Source organism: Pelophylax lessonae, assembly GCF_965119305.1.
Source record: "Pelophylax lessonae genome assembly, chromosome: 3".
Taxonomy (NCBI): domain Eukaryota; kingdom Metazoa; phylum Chordata; class Amphibia; order Anura; family Ranidae; genus Pelophylax; species Pelophylax lessonae.
Window position 1 is genome coordinate 664374065 of NC_138770.1, and position 26929 is coordinate 664400993.

The 26929-nt window shown below is 45.8% G+C and overlaps 1 protein-coding gene across 7 annotated transcripts in view; it reads left to right on the forward strand.

Moving 5' to 3' along the window:
* Nucleotides 1-26929, forward strand: part of PLCB4 (phospholipase C beta 4) — a 608938-nt gene that overhangs the window by 402325 nt on the left and 179684 nt on the right. For all 7 annotated transcript variants that reach the window (XM_082250179.1, XM_082250184.1, XM_082250183.1 and 4 more), the window contains 4 exons: nucleotides 2694-2747; nucleotides 6339-6420; nucleotides 8831-8931; nucleotides 13109-13166. In XM_082250179.1, coding sequence (XP_082106305.1) covers nucleotides 2694-2747; nucleotides 6339-6420; nucleotides 8831-8931; nucleotides 13109-13166 — 295 coding nt within the window. The remainder of the gene's footprint in view (nucleotides 1-2693; nucleotides 2748-6338; nucleotides 6421-8830; nucleotides 8932-13108; nucleotides 13167-26929) is intronic.

A 26929-nucleotide genomic window follows, 5' to 3' on the forward strand; every position in this document is an offset into this window, starting at 1 on the left:
GTTTGAACAGCGATTTAATTCGCAGCTCGACTTCCGTATACGTTTTTTTTTTGTGCGCGAGCTAACGGTGACAGGGGCTGCTAAAATTTTTAATTTTTTTTTCCTGTTTATTTTTTTTTTTTTAACTTTATTACAGGTTTTTAAAAAAAAAATAAAAATCTGATCACTTTTATTGCGATCACAAGCAATGTAAACATCCCTTGTGACACCAATATGCAGTGACAGGTACTCTTTATGGAGGGATCAAGGGTCTAAAAGACCCCAAACCCCTCCACTACACTTCCATGTATGCAAAACGCCGAAAACTGCGTTTTTGCATACAGCCGTCTTTTAAATTTGCTGCCTTTTGCAGCACAGTAACCCGGAAGTGACGTCATGGACGCCGCCTCCGGGTTACGTCATCGGAGACCCGATCAAAGCTTTGATCGGGACTCCATCCAGCCAGCGGACGTGCCGGCTGGGTGCTCGGGTCTCCCCGTGGGACAGGAGCCCCGAGCAAAGTCACGGAAGGCGGCGGGAGGGGGGGGGGCGTCCCCTCCCGCTCACCCGGGTAACGATCGAGCGGCTCCCGAGCCGCATTGGTCGTTACTGACGGAAAGCCGACCGTCGGCTGTAAACCACGATACCGGGATGGTGTCTCTAGCTAGAGGCATCACCCCTGTATAACTCCGCAAAATCTGCCGACGTAGATCTACGTCACTTTGCGGTAAGTGGTTAACACTGCTTTGGGACATCCCTAAAGATATCAATACCAGGAGTTGTGTCCATCAATGAATAAAAGAGAAAAAAGGAATTTTTGACTTACCAAAAAATAAATTTCTCTGATGTTCATTGACGGACACAGCACCCACCCCTCTGTGGAGTTATTATTCTCCTGACACTGCTTGTAACAAAACTGAGTGTCTATAGCAGAGAGAGGGAGTATACCCCCTGGGACTGCCCATGGGTGTAGCCAGAATTATTTTCTGCCTAGTGTCCTACTCCTGTAGGGGGCAGTATAACACAATAGTTATGAATACCAGGAGCTGTGTCCGTCAATGAACATCATAGAATTGGATTTCACGGTAAGTCAAAATTCCCTTTTTTTTTTTTTTTTTTTTGTATGAACAAGGCTTTCTTTTAGTGAAATCGTCTTGGAAAAATATATATATATTTTTTAATGCAATTCTTAACCACTTGCCGACCGCCCCAAGCTGATTTACTGCAGCCGGGCGGCTCGGCAGTGCATAATCACGTAGATCTACAGTATGTGAATATGTGCACGGAGTCTCGCCGGCACATGCGCACCGCCAAAACCGGGCTCCCGCTGTGATTCAACAGTTAGACGCAGCTGGAGCCAGGCCTCGGGAGGAGCGGGCTCGATCGCCGACAGCCTCCCGCAATCTTCGGGGAAACTGACAGGAGAGCCGCCTGCCTATGTAAACAAAGCAGGCGGCTCTTCTATCATACAGGCTCAGTGAGACCGTGTGTCTCAGCTAAGCTGAAACACAGATCTCTGTGTGCCTGTCACAGAGTCCTCCCCCGCCCCACACACAGTTAGTAAGCACAATTAGGAGCACACTTAACCCCTTGATCACCCCCAGTGTTAACCCCTTCCCTGCCAGTGTCATTTATACAGTAACAGTGCGTATTATTTAGCACTAATTACTGTATTAATGTCACTGGTCCCCAAAAAGTGTCAAAAATGTCAGCAAGGGGTCCGATCTGTCCTCCGCAATGTCGCAGTCCCGCTAAAAATCGCTGATCGCTGCAATTACTAATAAAAAACAAACAAAAAAAAAGCCCAAAAATTGATTCCATAGTTTGTAAACGCTATAACTTTTGCACAAACCAATTAAAATATGCTTTTTGGGATTTTTTTTTTGACAAAAATATGTAGCAGAATACAAATTGGCCTAAACTAATAAAAAAATTAGATTTTTTTAATTTTTTTTACTGGGAATGTTATATAGCAAAAAGTGAAAAATGTTGTGTTTTTTTTCAGAATTGTCATCCTTTTTTTGTTTATAGCACAAAATCTAAATTCGCAGAGGTGATCAAATACCACCAAAAGAAAGCTCTATTTGTGGGGGGAAAAAGGACATCAATTGTATTTGAGTACAGCATCGCACGACCGCGCAATTGTAATGCAGTGCCGAATTGCAAAAAATGGCCTGTCATTAAGGGGGTAATGACAGGAGCTGAAGTGGTTAATGCAAAAAAAAAAAAAAAAAAAATTATTTTTCGTTTTGACCATTCATTAAAAAAAAATGTTACTATAGATACAGAGTATACATTTTGTTATATAACTTATATAATAAAAATATAATAAATTAGAATAGATTTAGGAAAAGACTGCATTATGGCCATCATATCGAGCTGATGATCAAAGTAAAGGAGACATTTTCCTATGACCATCATCTCCATCTAGTGGCCATAATTTATACTTTTATCATTTTACTCATTTTGTACATTTATTTCTTTTAGAATGTATTATTTCAACAATAGTGATTACGACTGTTATTGTGGGTAGTAATATCATTATTATAATTAAAAATATTATTGTTATGCCAATTTTATCATTTTTTTTGTTTGCATTCTTTATTTTTTTTATTTTTTTTTTCGTTTTACAATTGACTGTACAATCAGATTGTATAATGTATAGTTCAATTCATATTATATACATAATATTGTATCATTTTTTTTTCTTCCAGCTGGATGAAACTTATGTTCCTCACCAACATCAATGGAAAAATCCCAGTTCGAAGGTAAGACCTGAATTCATGTCCGAAAATTTCTCCATCCCCAATATATGAAATTCTAAGCAACATTTATTGGGTGTGCTGAGGGGGGGGACATTTATTGGGTGTGCTGGGGGGGACATTTATTGGGTGTGCTGGGGGGAGGACATTTATTGGGTGTGCTGGGGGGGGCATTTATCGGGTGTGCTGGGTGGGGGCATTTATTGAGTGTGCTGGGGGAGGACATTTATTGGGTGTGTTGGGTGGGGGCATTTATTGAGTGTGCTGGGGGAGGACATTTATTGGGTGTGCTGGGGGGGGGGCATTTATTGAGTGTGCTGGAGGAGCACATTTATTGGGTGTGCTGGGTGGGGGCATTTATTGGGTGTGCTGGGGGAGGACTTTTATTGGGTGCGCTGGGTGGGGGCATTTATTGGGTGTGCTCGGGGAGGACATTTATTGGGTGTGCTGGGGGGGCAATGTATTCACATCCTATACTTCTGAGTAAAGGCAGCAGTCCTGCAATGAACGTCCCTTGAATATCAAATCCAAGGCCAGGGCCACACTGTGTGCAACATCTGCAAACTCACACGCTTTCCCGACATGCACAGAAACGCTTTGCCACATAACTAACACGTGGGGGGTGCCATTAATTATTAATGCCACCCCCATGCATCTAACGCGCACCTTTTTTGAAACTTTGTGGCACAATTTTGCAAGTCAGGGGCTTCTTTTGCAAATTTCACGCACGTAGGACAGCCCATTGAAATTAATGGGGGGGGGGGGGGGAACATGTGGAAAACACGCTGAAATGCGTACATGCTTTGTCGCCACCTGCGACCCGTGCATGCGTACATCTGTATGAGGGCCATGTTTTCACCGCTTGGGATGCACAGGCGTTCCTTGCACCCGCGTGGAGGCAGTCCTATTCATGACTATGGTATGCAGCGGCTGCACGGACACGCCTGCTGCTCCCAATTGGACATCGGTGTGGGTGTGTCCCTGAACGCAGACAGTTTGAATTCGGGGACATGCACCCCCACCCCCAGGGCCGGGACAAGGTCATTCAGTGCCCAGGGCAAGGATGCTAAACTGCGCCCCCCCTTCCCTTAAGGGTCAAGGCGCCCTCCCCATCCCTGCCATGCCCAGGGCAACCGTCCCTCCTGCCCACCCCCACCAAATGTGCATCATAATACCCTCAACGCGATAACCCACAACTCATTTTATCCCTTTGTCTACCAAGGAACGTTTATAAACATCCTGCTGTACAAGGGGTTAAACACAACTCATGGCTGACACAGGAGCTTGGTGTTGATATTTATGGCCAGATCTCGGCTTTAAGGTAAAAGTGATCCACGCATCTCTAGAGCCACCCAGTCACTTTTACAGGGCTGTGGTTCCTGGGACCAACCCCCCCTCCCCCCTTCTGTAACTTTCAGAGCAGTAGGTGTCTATCCTCCCCCCATCCCTCCTGCTAATAATGAACCTGGAAGTGACGTTTGTTACATAACGTCCGGGTTCACATCTGTCTTTCCTCTACTGTAGTCAAGGATGTCGCTAATCAAGCACAATCTGCTCTTGATTAGCCGCGATGGAGAGCAGGAGAGACACTGAGGACTAATGGACCCCTGATGTCTCCTTGGAGAGGACCTGTCACCTGGCCATACAGTAGACTTGATAGCCTGCTTGGTATAGCAATAAAGTTAAATATAAAAAAAAAATGTGAAAAAATAAAACAAATAACAATTTTATACAGGTGCATCTCAAAAAATTAGAATATTATTAAAAAGTAAATATATTTTAGTAATTCAATTCAAAAAGTGAAACTCATATATTTTAAATAGAGTGATATATTTCAAGCATTTCTTTCTTTAGTTTTGATGGTTATGGCTTACAGCTAGTGACACCCCAAAATTCAGTATTTCAGAAAATTAGAAGATTACATAAGAACAATAAAAAAAAAAAAAAAAGATTTTTAATACAGAAATGTTGGCTTAGTGAAAAGTATGTCCATGTACAGTATAGAATGCACTCAATACTTGTTCGGTGCCTGGCAAAAATCCACTTCTCTGATGTTCATTGACGGATACAGCTCCTGGCATTCATAACCATTGGGTTATACTGCCCCCTACAGGAGTAGGACACTAGGCAGGATAAAATTCTGGCTATGCCTATGGGCAGTCCCAGGGGGTATACTCCCTCCCTCTGATATAGACACTCAGTTTTGTAACAAGCAGTGTCAGAAGAAGAAACCCATCTCCACAGAGGGGTGGGAGCTGTGTCCGTCAATGAACATCGGAGAAATGGATTTTATGGTAGGACAAAAATCCCATTTTCTCTTTCGTTCATGGACGGACACAGGTCCTGGTATTTATAACCATTGGGACGTTCCAAAGCAGTGTTAAAAATGAGGGGTGGGAACAACCAGAAAATTCCCCAAGGCTAAACATTAGCCAACCAAAACTGGAGACCACCTGAAAAAAAAAATTTGCCAGGACCAGAGAACCCAGCAAGCAGGGACAGACTGGCAACTTTCGGCCCAGGGGACAAGTACAAATCGGAGGCCCGTGGTGCAGCGACTCGGCCCCCCCCCCTCCTGCTCTCCCTCTTCCCCCCTCCTACTCTCCCCATCCTCCTCCTGGCCCCCATTCCAAGCTGACGCCCTGCTCAAGATACTCTCTACTTACCGGATGAATCCGGGTTCCCGACCTGGCCAGCAGGGGGCAATTCAGGGGGAGCTGAGACAGCTCTGTTGCGGCTGGCTGGGGCAGAAGAGTCTCCAGTTGGGCATTAAACCGGCCTCTGCTCAGACACAGTTTATGCCATCCATGCTTGAGGGGGGGGGGGGTCTGTGCTTTGTCCTTGTCTTCAACCTGCACTCAGTAGGTCAGCGGCTGGGACTTTTTCATTTTTATTTCTCTTCACCAGGAATCCTCCAGGCATGTCTGTGGCAGAAGGGGTGCAGCCTTTTTATGGGGCATCAGAGCAGCCCAGGGGGCATTTGCCCCCCTGTCCCCTAGCCCAGTCCTCCCCTACCAGCAAGGAACTAGGTCCTTACTCCTGACTAGGCAGAAAAAAAAACTGAGTATCTATAGCAGAAAGAGGGAGTATATCCCCTGGGACTGCCCATGGGTGTAGCCAGAATTTCTTTTCTGCCTAGTGTCCTACTCCTGTAGGGGACAGTATAACCCAATGGTTATGAATACCAGGAGCTGTGTCCGTCAATGAACGAAAGAGAAAATGGGATTTTTGACTTACTGTAAAATTCATTTCTCTGATGTTCATTCACCTCTCTGTGGAATTGGCTTTCTTCTGACACTGCTTGTAACCAATCTGAGTGCCTATAGCAGAGAGAGGGAGTATACCCCCTGGGACTGCCCATAGGCGTAGCCAGAATTATTTTCTGCCTAGTGTCCTACTCCTGTAGGGGGCAGTATAACCCAATGGTTATGAAGATCAGGAGCTGTGTCCGTCAATGAACATCAGAGAAATGGATTTTACGGTAAGTCAGAAATCCAATTTTTGTGTCAGTTATTTTTCTGTATTTTATATGAAATATCAAGAAACATCCCTTAACATGCATCCTGTAACATCTTTTATCTTTTCCCCTCCCCCCAGTATCACACGGACATTTGCATCAGGAAGGACGGAAAAAGGCATCTTTCAAGCGCTTAAAGAATTAGGTTTTCCGAGTGGAAAGGTGCGTATTTCATGGCGGTAGGCTTATATCCTCTCGGATTTGCCGGGCGAGGTATTTCTGCGGGAGATAAAAAGAAGACTAAGGACCCCTTCACACTTCTGAGACTTGTCCTGCGATTTGGGGATGCAAAGTCGCATGACAAGTCATACTCGATAATTTCCAATGGGTACCATTCATATCTGTGCGACTTCAAGTCGCAACAGCTTCAATGTAGTCCCTGCACTACTTTGGGTCGATTTTAATGCGTTTTGAGGTCCAAAGACATAGGCATTGCTTCAAGTCCAGTCAAAATCGTGTCAAAATCGCGGTACAATCGCGGCAGTAAAATCGCGTGACTTTTAGGTCGCTCAAGTGTGAAAGGGGCCTTAACCTCCCTGGCGGAATTCCCGAGTGAGGCTTGGGGTTAATTTTCAGTACCAAAAACGGTAACCCCCAGCCACACTCGGGATTACCCCAGAATCACACTCACCTTCCCTGCGATCCCCCGCCGTCCTCCCCACTGTCCTCCCCCGCCGTCCTCCTCGCTGTCCTCCCCCGCTTTCCTCCTTGCTGTCCTCCCCCGCCGTCCTCCTCGCTGTCCTCCCCACGCCGTCCTCCCCACGCCGTCGTCCTCGCTGTTCTCCCCCCGCTGTCCTCCCGTTGTCCTCCCGCTCTGTGCTCGGCCGATGCCGTGGTTCCCGTCGGCTGGCAAGGAGCGGTGAGCGCTGGGGAATTCTGTATTTTACTTTCTATTGGACGGATGCCGAGGGATTGTATGACCGACGGACTTCTTCAATTGTTTATTAACCTCCCTGGCGGTCTGATTATGTCAGGATTTCTGTGCTAAAAGCGCTACATTGTTTTGCATGGAAATCTGTTGTTTTATATTTGAAAACTCACCTTCCCCTGCGATCCCCCGCCGTTCTCCCCCGCCGTTCTCCCCCGCCGTCCTCCCCCGCCGTCCTCCTCGCTGTCCTCCCCCGCCGTCCTCCCACTGTCCTCCCGCTCTGTGCTCGGCCGATGCCGGCACCTGTCTTCCAGTTCCCTTCCCTGTGAGCGTTGCGATGCAGGGGGTGGAACCGGCGGCAATTTCATAAATGTAAATACACCAAATGAGATGATACAAAGCTGTGATCCTAACGGATTACACTGTATCATGCCATTTCACCACAGGATTTCACCTGGTGACTTTTCCAGTGTCCTGCCTGTGCTTTTCCAGTTCTTTTTGCCTGGAAAAAGAGAACGACCATGGCGTCCAAAAAGCGTTCTTTTTGCGCAAAATTGGTTTTAGACGAACTGGAAAACAGCAACAGCAAAACGGAGAACTGAGCGATAGCGATTTGTGGGAAAATTCGTCATCAGGTACGGAAAGTGACAACAGCGACGATTCTGATGTCTCTTTTTGGCAAATCGCTTGTGGAATTTGGGAAGTTAATCAAATGGTTCTTCAGAATTTCCAACGGAGCGATTTGCCAGAAAGACATCAGAATCGTCGCTGTCGTCACTTTCCGTACCTGATGACGAATTTTCCCACCAATCGCTATCGCTCAGTTCTTCAAGTAACTCCGTTTCGCTGTCGCTGTTTTCCAGTTCGTCTAAAAGCGCTTTTGCACAAAAAGAACGCTTTTTGGACACCATGGTCGTTCTCCATTTTCCAGGCACAAAGCACTGGAAAAGCACAGGCAAGGCACTGGAAAAGTCACCAGGTGAAATCCTGTGGTGAAATGGGATGATACAGTGTAATCTGTTAGGATCACAGCTTTCTATCATCTCATTTGGTGTTTTTACATTTTTGAAATTGACGTCGGTTCCACCGCCCCTGCGTCGCAACGCTCGCAGGGAAGGGAACCGGAAGACAGGTGCCCGGCATCGGCCGAGCACACAGTGGGAGGACGGCGGGGAAGGACGGCGGGGGAGGACGGCGGGGGAGGACGGCGGGGGAGGACGGCGGGGGAGGACGGCGGGGGAAGATGGCGGGGGAGGACGGCGGGGGAGGACGGCAGGGGAAGATGGCGGGGTAGGACGGCGGGGTAGGACGGCGGGGTAGGACGGCGGGGGAGGACGGCGGGGGAGGACGGCAGGGGAAGATGGCGGGGGAGGACGGCAGGGGAGGATGGCTGGGGATCACAGGGGAAGGTGAGTTTTCAAATATAAAACAACAGATTTCCATGCAAAACAATGTAGCGCTTTTAGCACAGAAATCCTGACATAATCAGACCGCCAGGGAGGTTAATAATAATTGAAGAAGTCCGTCGGTCATACAATCCCTCAGCATCCGTCCAATAGAAAGTAAAATACAGAATTCCCCACCGCTCCTCGCCAGCCGAGGGGAACCACGGAATCTATTTCTAGGAATAAATTCTAAACTTTTAAAAAGAAATTATTTTCTGGGGAAGTGAATTTGTCATTTCTTACTTTTTTTTGTTTGCAGAATGAGGACATCGAACACTCGACTTTTACATTCTATAAATTTTATGAGCTTACACAGAAGATTTGTCCTCGAACTGACATAGAAGAGCTTTTCAAAACAATGTAAGTTGGATTCTTTTATATTGGTATAGAACGGTTGTCAGGACCCGGATCACCTGCTGGTGGCGCTGTGCTTCCCAGAGCGGAAGGTTGTAGTTCTGGTGTCAACCAGCTAGAAAATACCCCCGCTGGTTGACGCTGGAACTACAACCTTCTACTCTGGAAAGCCCAGTCCCGTGAACAGGTGATCCAGGTTCTGAGAATTCTATATACTTTGGGGTCTGTTTATGGAACATTCGTTGCACGAATGTCAGAAGCATTGCTGGCTGAATGAAATGTCACTGTTATGCCGCACTTTCATGAATTTTTCTGTTTTATATTGAACTGCACAAAGCTATTATTTTTCAGTAGTATGCTGACATCTAGTGGCCACTACAACTTGTATACTAATGTGATTTTGGTAAATTCCTCTGTCCTCCCTTCCTGTTTAGTGCTAGTTAGTTTAGTCCTAGCTAGCCCTTCCATGTTCCTTCAGAGCAGGGCCGGGACAAGGGGTGGGCAGGAGGGGGCAGCTGCCCTGGGCACTGTGGTGTCATGTGAGTTTGGGGGGGGGCACAAGGAGATTAAATAGTATGTGATTTGTGTTATAAGGGGGAATTTGGGGGGGGGGGTTGTCAAGGGAGTAATTTTGGTTCTAGGAGAGGGAATTGGGGAGGGGGTGCTAAAAGTAGTCATTTAGGGGCATTTGTGATTGGAGGAGGGATGTGGGGAAGATTAGTACTGGGAGGGGGGGATTGGGGTGGAAGGGAGAAGATGTATACTCGGAGGGGAAATTTTAGGGGTAGAGGATTTGCGCTAGAAGGGGTGATTTTTTGGTGGGAGGGAGCATTTGTGCTGGGGGGGAGGGGTGTGGGCGCAAAGATTTTTGCTAAGAGGGGGGGACTAAAGCAGGGAGATGGATTTGTACTGGAAGAAGGGAAAATGTATGTTTTAGGTGGTAAATATGCAGATTAGTGCTCAGTTTCTTTGGTGGGGGGGGGGGGGGGTTTGCTGACACATAATGCTCATACATCTTTTTTTTTTTTTTTTGGGGGGGGGGGGGGGTTGGGGGTTGGCGCAGTTTGGTAACTGCCTGTGGATGGTGCCAAGTCAGCAAGTAAGCATGCTGCCCAGACTGGGTCTAAGGGGGGATGTCAAGTGGCAATTGAAACAGAACAGTCACTGTAAATTTCTTAGGAGATCAAGGACTGTATAATCAGCCCCATCTAGTGGTCAAAATGTGGTATTGTTTTCTGAAATTCCTCAATGAGACAACTATGCTGCTGTTTGGCCACTGGATGGAGCTGATGATACAGGGTTTAATCTCTTAGAAAGCGTACGGTAACATTTTGTTCTTCAGATGCTTTTGACATTATTATTATTATTATTATTATACAGGATTTATATGGTGGCACCAGTTTGTGCAGTGCTTTACAACATGAGGGCAGACAGTACAGTTATAATACAATTAAATACAGGAAGAATCAGAGGGCCATTCGTGCAAGAGATCACTGCTTGTATCATCAGCTCCATCTAGTGGTCAGAATGGGGTAGAGTTTTCCAAAATGCCTAGCTAAGAACGCTAAACTCATTTTGGCCACTAGATGGAGCAGATGATACTGGAATTAATCACTTAGAAAATTTATGGTGACTACTCGTTCAGCTTGCACAAATGCTTCTGACTTTCGTGCAAGGAATATTTTATAAATAGTCTTTTATTGGTATTTTATGTAGTGTATGTAGTGCTACTTTGATTTGCAAAGCAGGTAAAGCGCTCCTCCTGTGCGCTCTCGCTTGTCACTATTGCATAATGATTAACATAGGAAAAGCAAACTGCCATAGCCATGGCCGGAGAATCAGATTTGCATTCACAATGTTGTGCTGGTAACATGCACGTTATCACAATGCGCAAGAATGCGCAAGAATGCGCACTTTGTGCGTGGGGGTGCTCCAGGATTATTCATTCTTATTGGCACCTCAACTCCCCTTGCCAACAGACATGCGTTGCAGAACACCACAAGGCATGGTAATTCTTCACTGTGTGTTGTGGTGTGAAACAGTAAAATAACAGCGCATGCACTTTTTTTTTTTTTTTTTTAAGCTGACGCGCCCCCACTTCCCCTGCATTCCTCTTGCCGCCGCTTGTCTCGGAAAAGTCCTTGAAGCCTAGACAAGCGGCCGTTGCGAAGTCGTCATCTCCTTTCTAGCTGTGTTTTCCTCATCACTTGCAGGGCTTATTAATAAATGGAGGAATAAAAAGGAAATAGTGGTGCTAAAGAGACGTGACGTAACTAAAACATGGAACCAGGGGCGTAACTACAGGGGTTGCAGGGGTTGCAATTGCAACCGGGCCCCATGCTTGTGCGGCTCCCCTGTACACCTGGATAGGAGGGGCGGCGGGGGCAGCATGTAGAGAAATCACTGTCCTCTTTTTTTTATTCTCCTGTAGCTGCAGGAGGAAAATGGAGGAGATTGGTTCCTCTGTATGCTGCCCCCACCCCCCCTCCTATCCAGTTCACTTGTGTTCTGCTGTTTCTGGGCCCCTGTGTGCTCCCCTGCCCCCCCCCCTCTACTGTACCCCCTGTGCTCCCTCTCCTCTCCTGCCGGCTGCTGCAGGGGATGTGTCACAATAGAGAACCAGGAAGGGGTCGGTAAATATGTAATTTACCAGCTCCTTCCTTTTCTGAATGGACAGAGTCATAGTCAGTGACATTGTACAAAAAATTAAATTAAATTATAAAAATTAAAATACCAAAAAATAAAAACTACTGACACCAGTGGGTGAACTTCCAGGATCACAAAGGTCACACTAGCGACCGGGCCCTGGCATTCCACCACCTTGGGGAGGCCCCAAGATGGCGGGAAGGGGGCCCACTGCAGAACTTGTGAAAGGGTCCCGCTGTGGGACTGTAATAAAGGGCCCCGCAATGAGATAAAAGGGCCCCAGGATCAGTGGGAAGAGCCCCAGACTTGAAGGGAAGGGCCCCCGGTGGCCAGGGGTCTGGGGGGCCCTTCATGGTTTCTTGCACCGGGGGCTCTGAAAGTTCTAGTTACGCCTCTGAATGGAACAATAAAGTCCATAATTCATAAGTCCATGGTATAAAAATGGCTGTGCGCAGCACCAACAGCAGCACCCTTAGAGAGAAGCAAGCAGCTCTGTAGGTATAAAGGAGAAACACAGAGGGGCGCCAGACTAAGTGCAGCATTAATGATACTTCAGTTTGTTAAAAACAAGACAAAGGACAACTCATATCTTGATAGAAGAAATGAGCATATAAAAGATTTTTTCTGGTCAGACCTCGTGCTCTCCTGGATGGTCCTGGTGGAATAGCGGCATCTGGCAGTGGAGCTGTGTTGGTGGAAGACAGTAGGAAGCGGGCAATCACCGCATTAAGGTACCGGACGTGACTTCACTACGGAGGCCATGCTGATGTAAAAGGGGCGGTAACGCATTTCAAAGCTTTTGCTTTATCGGACCTCTAAACAGAGCTTCGAAATGCGTTGCCGCCCCTTTTACATAGTGATGTCACATCTGGTCTGGCACCATCTGGCATTCCACGCTGGTTAGTACAGCGATCGTTTGCTTCCTACTGTCTTCCACTGCCAGATGTCGCTATTCCACCAGGACCATCCAGGAGAGCCCGAGGACTGACCAGAATATTCTTATATCTAGTCTTGTTTTTAATAAACAGGAGAATCATTAATGCTGCACTTACTCTGGCGCCCCTCTGTGTTTCTCCAGTGGATGGGGGAAGCCTCCTGGGGAAAAGAATAAGGTAACTATTGCACTTTACTCCCCCCCCCCCCCCCGGAGTAAACACATGTTTAACCCTTGCACTGCTTGGAAAAAACCGACCACCTGTGTGAAAAAGCCCTTAATGACTCTGAAGAAAGGGTTAAGCAATCAATCAATTCTATTAAATATTGATCTGAGACTCTGGTGAGCTTTTACTACCCATCTTCAGGTTACCCGGCCTGGTTATATAATAATGAGGTTCACCAACTAACAAGATGTGTCCGCTGAAGAACCTTTTGCATTTATAGAATAAACTTATGAATGCGTCATTATGGATAGCGGTCAGTTTTCACGAATTGATTATTGTTTATCTGAATGCCGTTCTGTTTGTATGTCAATGACGTTATTGATGAGAGATTTTTGTTCTCTGACGACTTGACTTTTTCCTAATACTTTTCTTTTCAGCAATGGAGAAACATCTGATTGTTTAACGGTAGACCAATTAGTGAGCTTTCTAAATCAAGTAAGTTTTTTTTTCATACATTAACTTCTATATGAGTCTGTTTGCCATGGCTTGCTCTTCCATCCTTCCATTGCATGTGTCCTCCAATCATCCAATCCATCGTCCAATCATCTGACCGCTGTTCCTGATTTGCTGGTGACCTTCCCTCCAGTGTTAGGCCAGGGGGTCTCCAAACTTTCTAAACAAAGGGCCAGATTACTGTCCTACAGACTTTGGGGGGGGGGGGGGGACTGTAGCCAGTGGGAGTAGAAAATGCCCCAGCATCAGTGGGAGTAAAAATTACAAAGCACCTGTGGTCAGTAGAAGGAGGAATAGTGCTCCATCAATGGTGTCCATAAGAGGAATGGCGTCTCATCTATGATATCAGTGGGAGGATCAGTGCCTCATCATTGGTATCAGTGAGATGTATAGTACCCCATCATAGGTGTCAGTGGGAGGAATACTGCCCCATCATTGTTGTCCGGGGGAGGAATAGTGCCCCTTCATTGGTGTCAGTGGAAGGAATATTGCCCCATCATTGGGAGGAATATTGCCTCATCATTGGGAGGAATAGTGCCCCTTCATTGGTGTCAGTGGAAGGAATATTGCCCCATCATTGGGAGGAATAGTGCCCCATCATTGGTGTCAGTGAGAGGAATAGTGTCCCTTCATTGGTATCTGTGGAAGGAATAGTTTCCCATCATTGGTGTCAGTGGAAGGAATAGTGCCCCATTATTGGGAGGAATAGTGCCCCATCATTGGTATCTGTGGAAGGAATAGTTTCCCATCATTGGAGTCAGTGGAAGGAATAGTGCCCCATCATTGGGAGGAATAGTGCCCCATCATTGGCGTGAGTGGGAGGATTAGTGCCCCATCATTGGGAGGAATAGTGCCCCATCATTTGGAGGAATAGTGCCCCATCTTTGGAAGGAATAGTGTCCCATCATTGGTATCTGTGGAAGGAATAGTTTCCCATCATTGGAGTCAGTGGAAGGAATAGTGCCCCATCATTGGGAGGAATAGTGCCCCATCATTGGTGTCAGTGAGAGGAATAGTGTCCCTTCATTGGTATCTGTGGAAGGAATAGTTTCCCGTCATTGGTGTCAGTGGAAGGAATAGTGCCCCATCATTGGGAGGAATAGTGCCCCATCATTGGGAGGAATAGTGCCCCATCATTGGGAGGAATAGTGCCCCATCATTGGCGTCAGTGGGAGGATTAGTGCCCCATCATTGGTATCAATGGAAGGAATAGTGCCCCATCATTGGGGGAATAGTGCCCCATCATTGGTGTCAGTGAGAGGAATAGTGCTCCATCATTGGTGTCAGTGAGAGGAATAGTGCCCCATCATTGGTGTCAGTGAGAGGAATAGTGCTCCATCATTGGTGTCAGTGGAAGGAATAATGTCCCATCATTGGTGTCAGTGGAAGGAATAATGTCCCATCATTGGTGTCAGTGGGAGAAATAGCGCCCCATCATTAGTAATAGTGGAAGGAATAGTGCCCCTTCATTGGTATTAGTGGGAGGAATAGTGCCTCATCATTAGTCCATCAATGAATATCAGAGAAATGGATTTTACGGTAATTCAAAAATCCCATTTATTTTTTATTGTTCTTATGTAATATTCTAGTTTTCTAAGATACTGAATTTTAGGTTTTCATTAGCTGTATAATCATCAAAATTAAAAGAAAGAAATGCATGAAATATATCACTCTGTGTGTATTGTATCTATATCAAATATGAGTTTGACTTTTTCAATTGATTTACTGAAATAAATAAACTTTTTGATGATATCCAAATTTTATGAGAATGGCTGCTCTATAGTGTGTACTTCCTCAACCCAAAGCCTAGTGTGATTTCTGTTCCCCTCTCTCCTCCGTTTGCTTTAAAAATGTAAGGGTGAGTCCATCCAAAAACTGATCTAGAATGTAATGGTTCATTAAGTTCTGAAGTGTTTGTTTATATAGGACTGACCAGAGCCCTCAAGGTGAAAAAGAAAAGAGGGAGGCGGGAGAGCCCTTATAGTGTAACTAATGTAACAAAGTGGTTTCAAAATGATAGCTGGCTCAAAAATGGTGCATCAGAGAAGAGAATTTGAAAATAACTTACATCTGTTTAGGCTGCAGTCACCCTAGGGCAGGGATAGGCAACCTTCGAGAGGTGGAGATCAACATAAAAGAGATCAAAGATCACCAGGGTTCAGTGCCCTTTTTTTTACCTTTTTTAAAAGACTTTAACTAGCAAGGCCAAATAAATAGTAAGGAAAACTTAAAAAAATATAATAAAACAAATATCACTGTAAAAGTATAAACTTACTCTACCTTAAAAGTGGACTTTGTCAGTAGGGCAATGGATGTTGTCAATCAGTAGGGCAGTGGATGGTGTCAATCAGTAGGGCAGTGGATGGTGTCAATCAGTAGGGCAGTGGATGGTGTCAATCAGTCGGCATTGGCTGTTGTCAGTAGAGCAGTGGACGGTGTCAGTAGAGCAGTGGACGGTGTCAGTAGGGTAAACAATGCTGTCAGTCAGTAGAGCCATGGACAGTGTCAGTAGGACAGTGGATGGTGTCAATCAGTAGGGCAGTGGATGCTGTCAGTAAAGCAGTGAACGGTGTCATTAGGGCAGTGGACGTTGCCAGTAGAGCAGACGACGGTGTCAGTCAGCTGGGTAGAGGACTTTGTCACTAGAGCAGTGGATGTTATTAAACAATAGGGCAGTGGACAGTGTCAGTAGGGCAGAGGACAGTGTCAGTAGGGCAGTGGACAGTATCAGTAGGGCAGATGACAGTGTCAGTAGGGCAGAGGACGGTGTCAGTAGGGCAGAGGACGGTGTCAGTAGGGCAGAGGACAGTGTCAGTAGGGCAGAGGACAGTGTCAGTAGGGCAGTGGAGAGTTTTAGTAGGGCAGTGGAGGGTTTCAGTAGGGCAGTAGAGGATTTCTGTAGGGCTGTGGAGGGTGTCAGTAGAGAAGTGGATGGTGTCAGTAGGCTAGACAATGCTGTCAGTCATTAGAGCAGTGGATGGTGTCAGTAGGGCAGGGGATTTTGTTAGTAGGGCAGTGGATTTTGTCAACCAGTAGAGCAGTGGATGGTGTCAGTAGGACAGTGGATGGTGTCAATCAGTAGGGCAGTGGATGCTGTCAGTAAAGCAGTGGACGGTGTCATTAGCGCAGTGGACGTGGCCAGACGATGGTATCAGTCAGTTGGGTAGAGGACTTTGTCACAAGAGCAGTGGATGTTATTAAACAATAGGGCAGTGGACAGTATCAGTAGGGCAGAGGACAGTGTCATTAGGGCAGAGGATGGTGTCAGTAGGGCAGAGGACAGTATCGGTAGGGCAGTGGAGGGTTTCAGTAGGGCAGTGGAGGGTTTCAGTAGGGCAGTGGACGGTGTCAGTAGGGCTGTGGAGGGTGTCAGTAGAGCAGTGGAAGGTGTCAGTAGAGCAGTGGAAGGTGTCAGTAGAGCAGTGAATCGTGTCAGTAGGGCAGTGGACAGTGCCAGTAGGGCAGCGGACAGTGCCAGTAGAGAAGTGGAGGGTGTCAGTAGGGCACTGGAGGGTGCCAGTAGGGCAGTGGAGGGTGTCAATAGGGCTGTGGAGGGTGTCAACCGGGCAGTGGATGGTGTCAATAGGGCAGAGGTTGGTGTCAATAGGGCAGAGGTTGGTGTCAAAAGGGCAGTGGACAGTGTCAGTAGTTTCTTATTTTTTACAATTGAATTTTTAAAATTTTTCTACAATATTATTTTTCTACAATTTTAACAGCCCTCTTGGGGGGCTTTGGTGAAATTTCAGGGTTCTGACATTTGAGACAGAGAAAGGGACTGAGGACAGAGGTTCCCCAGTCCCTTTCTCTGCAGCCTCAGGTGCACTTGACAGTGAATGAATAAGTTGGCAAGTGAGCACAGGGGGTTGCCAGCAGAAGGAAGGGGAACCTGAAGAGGAGGGGTGGCTTGGGAGGCATTTAGTGGAACCGATCAGCTGTATTTTCCTCCAATTGCAGCAGCTGAAAGCCTGATTCCCCTCTTCTCCCTCCTGGCATTCAACTTCTGCAAGTGGAGGACGCCCATCTGGTTTAATGAACATCAAATTTAATTCTCTAGAAAAAGAAATGTGATGTTCATAAAACCAGATTACTGCAACCTTTAGATGTAGGACAACGGGTACCTCTTCTGATTGGTGCACTAGCTTTTTCTAGACCTCTTTGGAACTCATCAAAGCGATTTTTGGGGTTCTCGATTTCTCACAGTTGCGATCTTCTTAAACCCCCTCTGCTTACACTAAAGCTGGCTATACATGTAAAGGCTTCATCCATAGATTCCCTCATCTCTTCTAAATAGCGGCGATGGAGGAATCTCCCGCTTCTGCCCATTGTAGCTTGGAGGCCATTAGATTGCAAAGACTTTACTGGGTGTACTGTATATCTCCATTGGTATTTATGAATTAAAAACCATTATATAGCATACATTTTAAAGTTTAGAATATGCATCGGGCCTTAAGGTACTGAAAAGACATCTTCATTATCAACGTCAATAAAATTTGATTATTTTTTTTTCAATAAATCTTAAAAAATGTACATTTTCATAGAGGCATTATACATAGAAAATGTATATGATCCTTTAATTAATATTGCACTAATGAATTTCTCTGGTGAAAGGAAACAATCTTCCCTCAACATGTTTCACAGACTGGCTTCCTCAGGAAGATAGAAAGAGGTTAATTGATGATGTCATACATAGGAATCATTGATATATAATAAGATTTTTACATTGCCCTCTTATATAATAGTATCTGAACTCTCTTACATTGTGACTTTGCCCCTCCAAGTTTCAATCCCAGGAGTTGGAGATCATCCCAGTCCCTCCAGTAGAGACCACCTAGGATATCACATAGTAATCTGCGATAAGTAAACACACATAGTGGAATTTTGAACTTAATGTAAAGCATAGAATATGAGCTTTACTATCACAATATTGGTGTAAAAATGTGTGACTCTATACAGAGTTGAAAAAGAGGGCTTCATATAATAGGAGTAAAAACGAAGGCAAGGTATGTCATGTATGAAGCCTAATATTTATAATCTTCTCGACAGGGTATACATTGTTTCCTTTATTATTTCTGTATTGTTGAAATTCAGTGATGACGCACAAGGACCTGAATAATTAAAGTGTGAATTTATATTCATGTCAAACATCCAACCCAGTGTAGAGGAATTCAAATAAAGACTTTTTCCTTCACGTGATTGGATTTTTTGTAAATTTCTTATTTTTTCAAACTAAATCTACAAGGCGATTTACAAGTAAAAATCCAAAGGCACATTCAACATCTTACTAATCCCTTGATGGGAGTTTGTACAGGTTCCAGATACATTTTAACATTCATAACCCAGAGAATGAAGAGACATAAGGATACTCCTTCATCAACCTTTTTACCCCTGAGGAACAGGGCCGGTGCTTCCACTAGGCAAACTAGGCAGCCGCCTAGGGCGCATTGCCACTTAGGGGTGCAGCCACGAGTCGGCACTCTCTCTCCATCATGAATGATTATTGTGAGCTGGCGGTGGGGGGGGAGAAGGGACAGAGGAAGATGCCAGGTGTCTTGGGCAGTGGCGATACTACCAGGTCCTGGCTTTCCACCACTGTTGGAGGGGCCCCAAGAGGCAGGAAGGGAGCCCACCAGAGTGCTGCCTGCATGATGATCCTCTTTGGCTGGAGCTGAGCGGCCTTAACCCCAGGCAGGAAGAGACTCTCTGCACTGAGTTGGTAGGCAGCCGTTCATTTCCCTGGGTTGGTATTAAGCAGGGAGCAGAGGAAAGCTGAACCTGAGCCGGAGCTCGGCACTGGAGGGCGGAACCTTTACTGGGGCAGAAGCGACGAGGCATCGGAATGGTCTGAGGAGGTTGGTGATGAAGGACATGCGGAGCTCTCTGACTGCTGCTTTTCCCTCTACCAGAAGCCAGTTGGAGCTGTGGTGAGCACTGTGGTCCAGGAGAGGAGCGTCCTGGGAGAAGGAATCAGCAAGATCACAGTGAGGGAGGGCAGAGTGTGGGCCACTCTCTTCATACCGTCCAGTGAGTGTCCCCAGAACAGTCGATCAGGGCCCCTGGGTGTTACATGGAGCATCCCTGGTATGAAAGGGAATCGGTCACCAGGTGTGCCATGGGGAATCGGAGTCACCAGGTGTGACATGGGGGATAGGGGTCACCGGATGTAACAGAGGTTCGGGGTCACCAGGTGTGCCATGAGGAATTGGAGTCCCTGGGTGTGTCATGGGGGATTGGGGTCCCCAATTGTGACACGGAGGAACATCAGGGTCCCCAGGTGTGACATGGAGGAACATCAGGGTCCCCAAGTGTGGCATGGAAAAACATCAGGGTCTGACATTGAGGAACACGGAGGTCCCTGGGTGTGACATGGAAGAACATCAGGGTCAGTGGGTATGACAGCATGACATGGAGGAATATTGGGGTCCCAGGGTGTGACATGGAAAAACATCAAAGTCCCTGGGTGTGAAATGGAGGGACATTGGGGTCCCCGGGTGTGACATGGAGGAATATGGGGGTCACTGAGTATGACAGCATTACATGGAGGAACCATCAGATCAGGGTTACTGGGTATGACATAGAGGAGTTTTTAACCCCTTCCCTTTTTTTTGGGGGGGGGGGGGCGCAAGTAGCTGGTCTTGCCTAGGGCGTAAAATAGTCTAGCACCGACCCTGCTGAGGAACCCTTGAAATAATAGTCAGTCTTGTGGAACCTCTGCTAAAACCAATTCATTAGGCATCAATGAGATAAATGCCCTTTACATTGCTGGCCTGTGGGAAGCATGTCCCCCTTATGGTGGTGGTCAGATTGACACCTTTACAGACATTGGTGTCATGCAGCTGGTTCAGCCAAATGGTATTGGCTTCAGAACTTTTCAGACACCATCAAATGTGGAGTCATTCAGCTACAGCTCAAGGAATTCCTAACAACCTCTGGAGAAACCCTGGGGTTCCATGAAACCCTGGCTGAGAATAGCTCCTTCAATATATACATGATCAGTCTAGTGCTGCATATTACTCTCAGGGAGATAAAAGACTTGGTTAATTGTCTAAGGATGGGTTGGAAGTAACACAAAGAGTGCTTTTGATGAAGCCCTGATACTAAGGAAAGTTGGACCCAGGGTGTCAACGAGTCTGTGGTAGTGAGCCCTTATAGATCCCCAGCTCAGGATTCCCCAGGGCGCGGAGTCTAAGCCCCAGCCTGCTTCTTCACCAGGGCCCCTGATGGTGGGGATGGACTTGCAGCAGACTGGAACCAGGTCGCGGCCCCCAGGTAGGCCCAGCTGAGGATGTGGAGACCGCTGGCGTGTGCAGGGTAAACAGGAGACAATAAGGAGATCCAAGAGACAAGCTGAGGTCAGGGCAGGCAGCAGACGAACATAGACGGAGAAAAGAAGCCGGGTCGGCACACAGGAGATCAGATACAATATCCAAGGGATACACGGATGGGAGCTCAGAGAACAGCAATGTTGCTCAAGCAAGGAGCAGTGCACTGAGCATGTGTATATATAGGGAAGCATACAGGGAGGTGACCCAGGAAGTAATTAACAGGAACAGGATATAACCCACAGTGGAGCAGGCGACGCCCATAGAAGCCCAAACACCACATGTGAAGAAAGGCAAGACAGAAGCACTGCAGCAAGGAGGTAAGAATATACAGACAAAACTATAGGCTAACTTGTGACACAGGGTATATCTTGGGCTGTTTTTGTACATGTTGGGTTTTCCCCCATAGACTAGTAGGGAATGGATGGAACACAGACCAGGGGGTTTACTAGTCTAATGGGAGAGGACTATGGTAGTAGGAAGTAGGAACAGTGTTGTTGGAGGGAGGCAGAGTAGTGTAGGAAAAAGTAAAGCTGTAAATAGAGGTGGTAAGGAACGGGATACGTAGCAGTGGTAGGCAGAAGGGAATCGGGGGTTGGCTGTTTGGGTAACGGGGGAGGATACTCCCCAAACCTAGGCTAGTTGGGTAGCAATCTTCCTAAGAGGGACTATCGTTCTTCTGAGAAGGAGAAGTCTACCCAATAAAACCACATTTTAAGGTAAATGTCACGTTTACCTTTGGACAATAGAGTTAAATCCTCCACCTCTCTAATTTCACCCACTCTGTATAGCCATATAAAGGCAAATAAGGGGAGTTGAGGGATCCTTCCACATCAAGGGAGTCTTTGCTGCACTAAAGAGGTGGCTTTGGAGTGGACCGATCTCTAATTTTTACACAGAGTTCTTTTTAACTATATTCACACTTTGATCAATCAGGCCTCATGGGTCCTTGTAATCCTTCAGATAAAAGACACCAGGGTTGGTTGTTATGGCCAACCATGGTCAGGGAAAACCCGGCCAACTGGTTGTGTTAACCACTTGCCGACCGCCGCACGACTATATACGGCGGCGGTCAGCCCCTCACAGGCAGAGTGACGTATCGGTATGTCACTAGCCTGGGAGGGTCTGGGGAGCGAGCGCGCGCCGGGGGCGGCGTGCTCCCGCTCCCGCGCGGTCACGGACCCCCCCCGCGCGTGTGACCGGCGGACCCGATGTCCACTGGTCACTCGGCGATCGGCGGGGGAGAGGGAGAAAGGCAGGCAGCTTGTGTAAACAAGCTGCTTGTCAGTTCTCCCTGTGTAGAAACACTTATCATACGGTTCTACTATGTAGAACCGTTGATCAGTGTAACTACACCTCAAGCCACATCCAATCACAGTTAGAATCACACCCCTAGGGACACACACAGCCCCTCCCTCTCAAATAAAGTTAACCCCTTTACTGCCAGTGTATTTTTACAGTAACAGTGCATATTTTTAGCACTGATTACTGTAGAAATGTCACTGGTAACCCCAAAAGTGTCAAAAATGTCAGTCAAGGGTCCGATCTGTCCGCCGCAATGTCGCAGTACCGCAAAAAAAATCGCAGATCGCCGCCATTACGCGTTAAAAAAAAACAACAAAAATGACAAAAATCTTTCCCTTTGTTAGTAAACGCGATAACTTTTGCGCAAACCAATCAAAATACGCTTTTTGCGATTTTTTTTTACCAAACATATGTAGCATAAAACAAATTGGCCGAAAATTTTAAAAAATTTTGATTTTTACTTTTTTTTGGGGAGAATTTCATATAAAAAAATGTGAAAAATATTGTTATTTTTGCAAAATTGACGCTCTTTTTTTGTTTATAGCGCGTGATCAAAAAATCGCACAAGTGATCAAATACCACCAAAAGAAAGCTCTGTTTGTGGGAAAAAAAGGACGTCAAATTCGTTTAGGTACAGCGTCGCATGACCGCGCAATTGTCCGTTAAAGTCACGCAGTGCCGAATCGCAAAATACCCCCTGGTCAGGAAGGGGGTAAAATCTTCCGGGGCTTAAGTGGTTAACAGAGCATCAAACGGTGAAGTCACAGCCACTAAGTCCTTTTGATTTCTTCAGCTGTCCTCGTAAAGCAATTGTCTTTTAATGGGTCCTTGACAGAGTTGTATAAAGTACTCGAAACCCATACTTGAGTAAACGTACAAGTGCTCGATCAAAAAGTGACTTGAGTAGAAGTACTAAAGTATTCAACATTTTTTGTACTTAAGTATTGCAAGTAGTTTTTTTTTTAAATTTTGCTACTCAAGTACTGAAAGTAAAAGTACAAGTACTGTGTTATGTAGTTATTAAAGAAAGAAGTCAAAAGTTTGAACATCATACTGTTTTTTATTATTTCAAATGCAGCTTTTATTTATACATACAGTAGCTTTTATTTTCGTATGCGCTGATAATACACACGTTTTGAGCTTCATGAAACCTGCCATCTACTGTTCTGGCAGTGGTAATTTTTATAATAGTAACGAGTAACAATGCAGCACAAAAAAAAAATATCGGAGTAGAAGTATTGAAATCATTGAAAAAATGTAGTGAAGTAAAAGTGGAAGTAGGAGAAAAAAATTCTACTCCAGGAAAGTACAGATACCGCCTTTCCGTACTTAAGTATAGTAGTGAAGTAGTTCTACTTAGTTACTATACATCTCTGGTCCTTGAGAATGTAGCCTACATTGGAATGTTCTATTTTTTTCTCTAAAATTCCAAAACCTCTTTAAACTGCAATTCTCGTGAAATTAAATTGGGTGAGAATACTTTAGTGAAGTAATCCTTTGGATAAACATATTTATAGAGATGTATTTATCAATGATTTGCTGGTGAAATTCTCATAATAAAAAAATTGATAATCTTGCCCAAGTAGGTCAAAATATAGGCAAAAGAGTGACTTTGAGGTTAATTTACTAAAAGCAAATAGACAGTTGCACTCTGCAAATGCAGTTGCTCCAGAGCTTAGTAAATGAGAAGAAGCTCTGCTGACTTCCATCATCCAATCATGTGCAAGCAAATATGCTGTTTCCTTGCACGTGATTGGGTACTCAGCATTTCGCCCAACGCTTTCTCACCAACCCTTCTCTGAATCATTTAGATGTTCATTGGCATGACTGTACATGTTCCTTCTTGAGGAGGGGGACTGGCCATTTTTGGAGGAAGAAAAATGCTGACTATTACCCTAAGAACACCATCCCTACAGTCAAGTAGGGAGTTGGAAACATTATACTTTGGGGCTGTTTCTCTGCTAAAGGTATAGACTGACTTTGCCGCATTGGGAGGCCAATGGATGGGGTCATGTATTGTAAAATATTGGATTAGAACCTTCTTCCCTCAGCCAGAACACTGAAGATGGGTCGTGGATGGGTCTTCCAGCATGACAATGACCCAAAACATACCGCCAAGGTAACAAAGTAGTGGTTCAAGAAGAAGCACATTAGGGTCATAGAGTGGCTAGCCAGTCTCCAGGCCTTAATTCTATAGAAAATTTATAGAGGGAGCTGAAACTTCAAGTTGCCAAGCGACAGCTAAAAAACCTTAAGGATTTAGAGAAGATCTGTAAAGAAGAGTGGACCAAAATCCTTCCTAAGATGAGTGCAAACCTTGTTCGCCAACTACAAGAAAGGTCTTACCTCTGGGCTTGCCAACAAGGGTTTCTCCACCAAGTACTAAGTCATGTTTTGCTTGGGGATCAAATACTTATTTTACTCACTCAACTGCAACTTAATTTATAACATTTGTATCATGTGTTTTTTCTGGATTTTTGGTTGATATTCTGTCTCTATCATTTAACCGGTTGCCGACCGCCGCACGACGATATACGTCGGCAGTCAGCCCCGGCCAGGCAAAGTGAAGTATATATACGTCACTAGCCTGTCACTTCCTTGTGAGCCAATAGCGGGCGAGCGCGCGCCCGCGGAGGCGTGTGCCCGCTCCGGCTCATTCCCTGGGAAGTCAGTGCGTGTGACCGGCGGACCCGATGTCAGCCGGTCACTCACGATCGTCCTCCGTGAAGGGAGAAAGGCAGGCGGCTAATGTAAATAAGCCGCCTGTCATTCTCCCCTGTGTAGGAATGGTGATCATACGATTCTACTATGTAGGACCGTTGATCACTATTCCTACAGCTCAAGCCACAGCCAATCACAGTTAGAATCATGCCCCTAGGGACACACATAACCCCTCCCTCTCAAAAAAAGTTAACCCCTTCACTGCCCGTGTAATTTTACAGTAACAGTGCATATGTATAGCACTGATTACTGTAGAAATGTCACTGGTAACCCCAAAAGCGTCAAAAATGTCAGTCAAGGGTCCGATCTGTCCGCCGCAATGTCGCAGTACCGCAAAAAAAAACGCAGATCGCCGCCATTAGGCGTTAAAAAAAACACCAAAAATGACAGAAATCTTTACCTTAGTTAGTAAACGCAATAACATTTGCGCAAACCAATCAAAATACGCCTTTTGCGATTTTTTTTACAAAACATATGTAGCAGAAAACAAATTGGCCAAAAATGTTAAAAAATTTTGATTTTTACATTTTTTTGGGGGGGAATTTCCTATAAAAAAATGTGAAAAATATTGTTATTTTTGCAAAATTTATGCTTTTTTTTTGTTTATAGCGCAAAAAGTAAAAATCACACAGGTGATCAAATACCACCAAAAGAAAGCTCTGTTTGTGGGACAAAAAGGACGTCAAATTCCTTTAGGTACAGCGTCGCACGACCGCGCAATTGTCCGTTAAATTCACGCAGTAAAAAATCGCAAAAAAAACCCTGGTCAGGAAGGGGGTAAAATCTTCCGGGGCTTAAGTGGTTAAAATACACCTACGGTAAAAATGATAGACCTTTCATTTTCTTTGTAAGTGGGCAAACTTACAAACTCTGCAGGGGATCAAATAATTATTTTCCCCACTCTATAAACAAGTGGGCAGTTTTGTGTGTTATCATCCAGCCTGACAAAGCCGTACACAGGCGCCAAGGCAACAAGCAGCGAGATATAGGTCATTAAGCACCGATCCACTCTCAGTTCATTTGCTGTTGTAGGAGAGACACGGCTGGTACGTGTCGGTCTAATCTGCGGTTGGAAAAAGACGCTCAAATGCTGTATATGCCACTTCCATGCTTGATTGATGATCACCCACTCTGCCTGGGTTTTATGTAAAGCCAGCAAGAAAAAGACAAGTTATTGCTACGAAAGGAAGAAGAATATGACTTACAAAAGTGTAAAAAAAATAAAACAAAAAAATTGCGTGAAGTTTTTCATAGTATTTCAAAATTATGTGAAAATCAAGAATTGCACATTTTATCTGGTATACAAGATTAGGGTATAGGGCAGGGGTCAGGCCCCCCGGGTCTTATCCAGCCCCCTATAAGATTTAAGATTTTACCCGCTGCCCGGGCAACTTGTCCTGTATTTGAAAAGGGGGCTCTGATGTGCTAGGGAGGGTAAAGCTCTGATGTGATGGGGAGACTCTGATGTCGAAGGGGCACCTCTCATGAGATGGAAGGCTTCTCGAGTGATTGGGAGCTTCTCATGTGATTGGGGGCTTTTTATGTGATCGGGGGCTTCTCATGTGATCTGGGCTTCTCATGTGATTGAAGGCTTCTTGTGTGAATGAAGGCTTCTCATGTGATTGAAGGCTTCTCATGTGATTTGGGGCTTCTCATGTGATTAGGGCTTCTTGTATGATTGGGGCTTCTTTTGTGATTGGGGGTTTCTCATGTGATTGGGGCTTCTTGTGTGATTGGGGCTTCTTTTGTGATTGGGGGCTTTTTGTGTGACTGGGGACTTCTTCTGTGATTGGGGTTGTCGCTTGTGATTGGGGGCTTCTCGGGTGATTGGGGGTTTCTCGTGTGATTGGGGCCTTCGCTAGTGATAGGGGGCTTCTCGTGCAAGTGGGGGCTTCTCTTGTGATTGGGGGCTTCTCCTTTTATTGGAGGTGTCATGGACCTTGGAATGCGGAGGTTTTCCTCCTTGAAATCTGTTACACAGTGGGGGGGGGGGGGGTTCTTCTGCTCTGTCTTAGGCTCCAGACGGCTCCATTGTTCTGTGTCTGGCTATTGTGTACATTGATTGCCCCCTGGGGCTTCTGTCTCATTACACATGGCAGTCCTTCTAATCAAGCTATCGGACCAATCCCTGCTGACTCATTTTCAAGTCCTCATTTGCATGGCTAAGGAGGACCTGAAGGAGGACACCATGTACTTTACAATTGACCAATAGGAAAGCAGTTGTTGGGGGCGGGATGTTTCAAATTCTGTATAAAAGTGTGCTGTGTACTTCCAATAAAGGTCTTCCTGTTTGAACTTACATACAGCATGCCTGGTGTTTGTTCTAATGGATTCCGAACGGCACATAGCATTAGTTCGGATCCCGGAGCCTTGGTTGACCGAACCATCAGACGTTGCGAT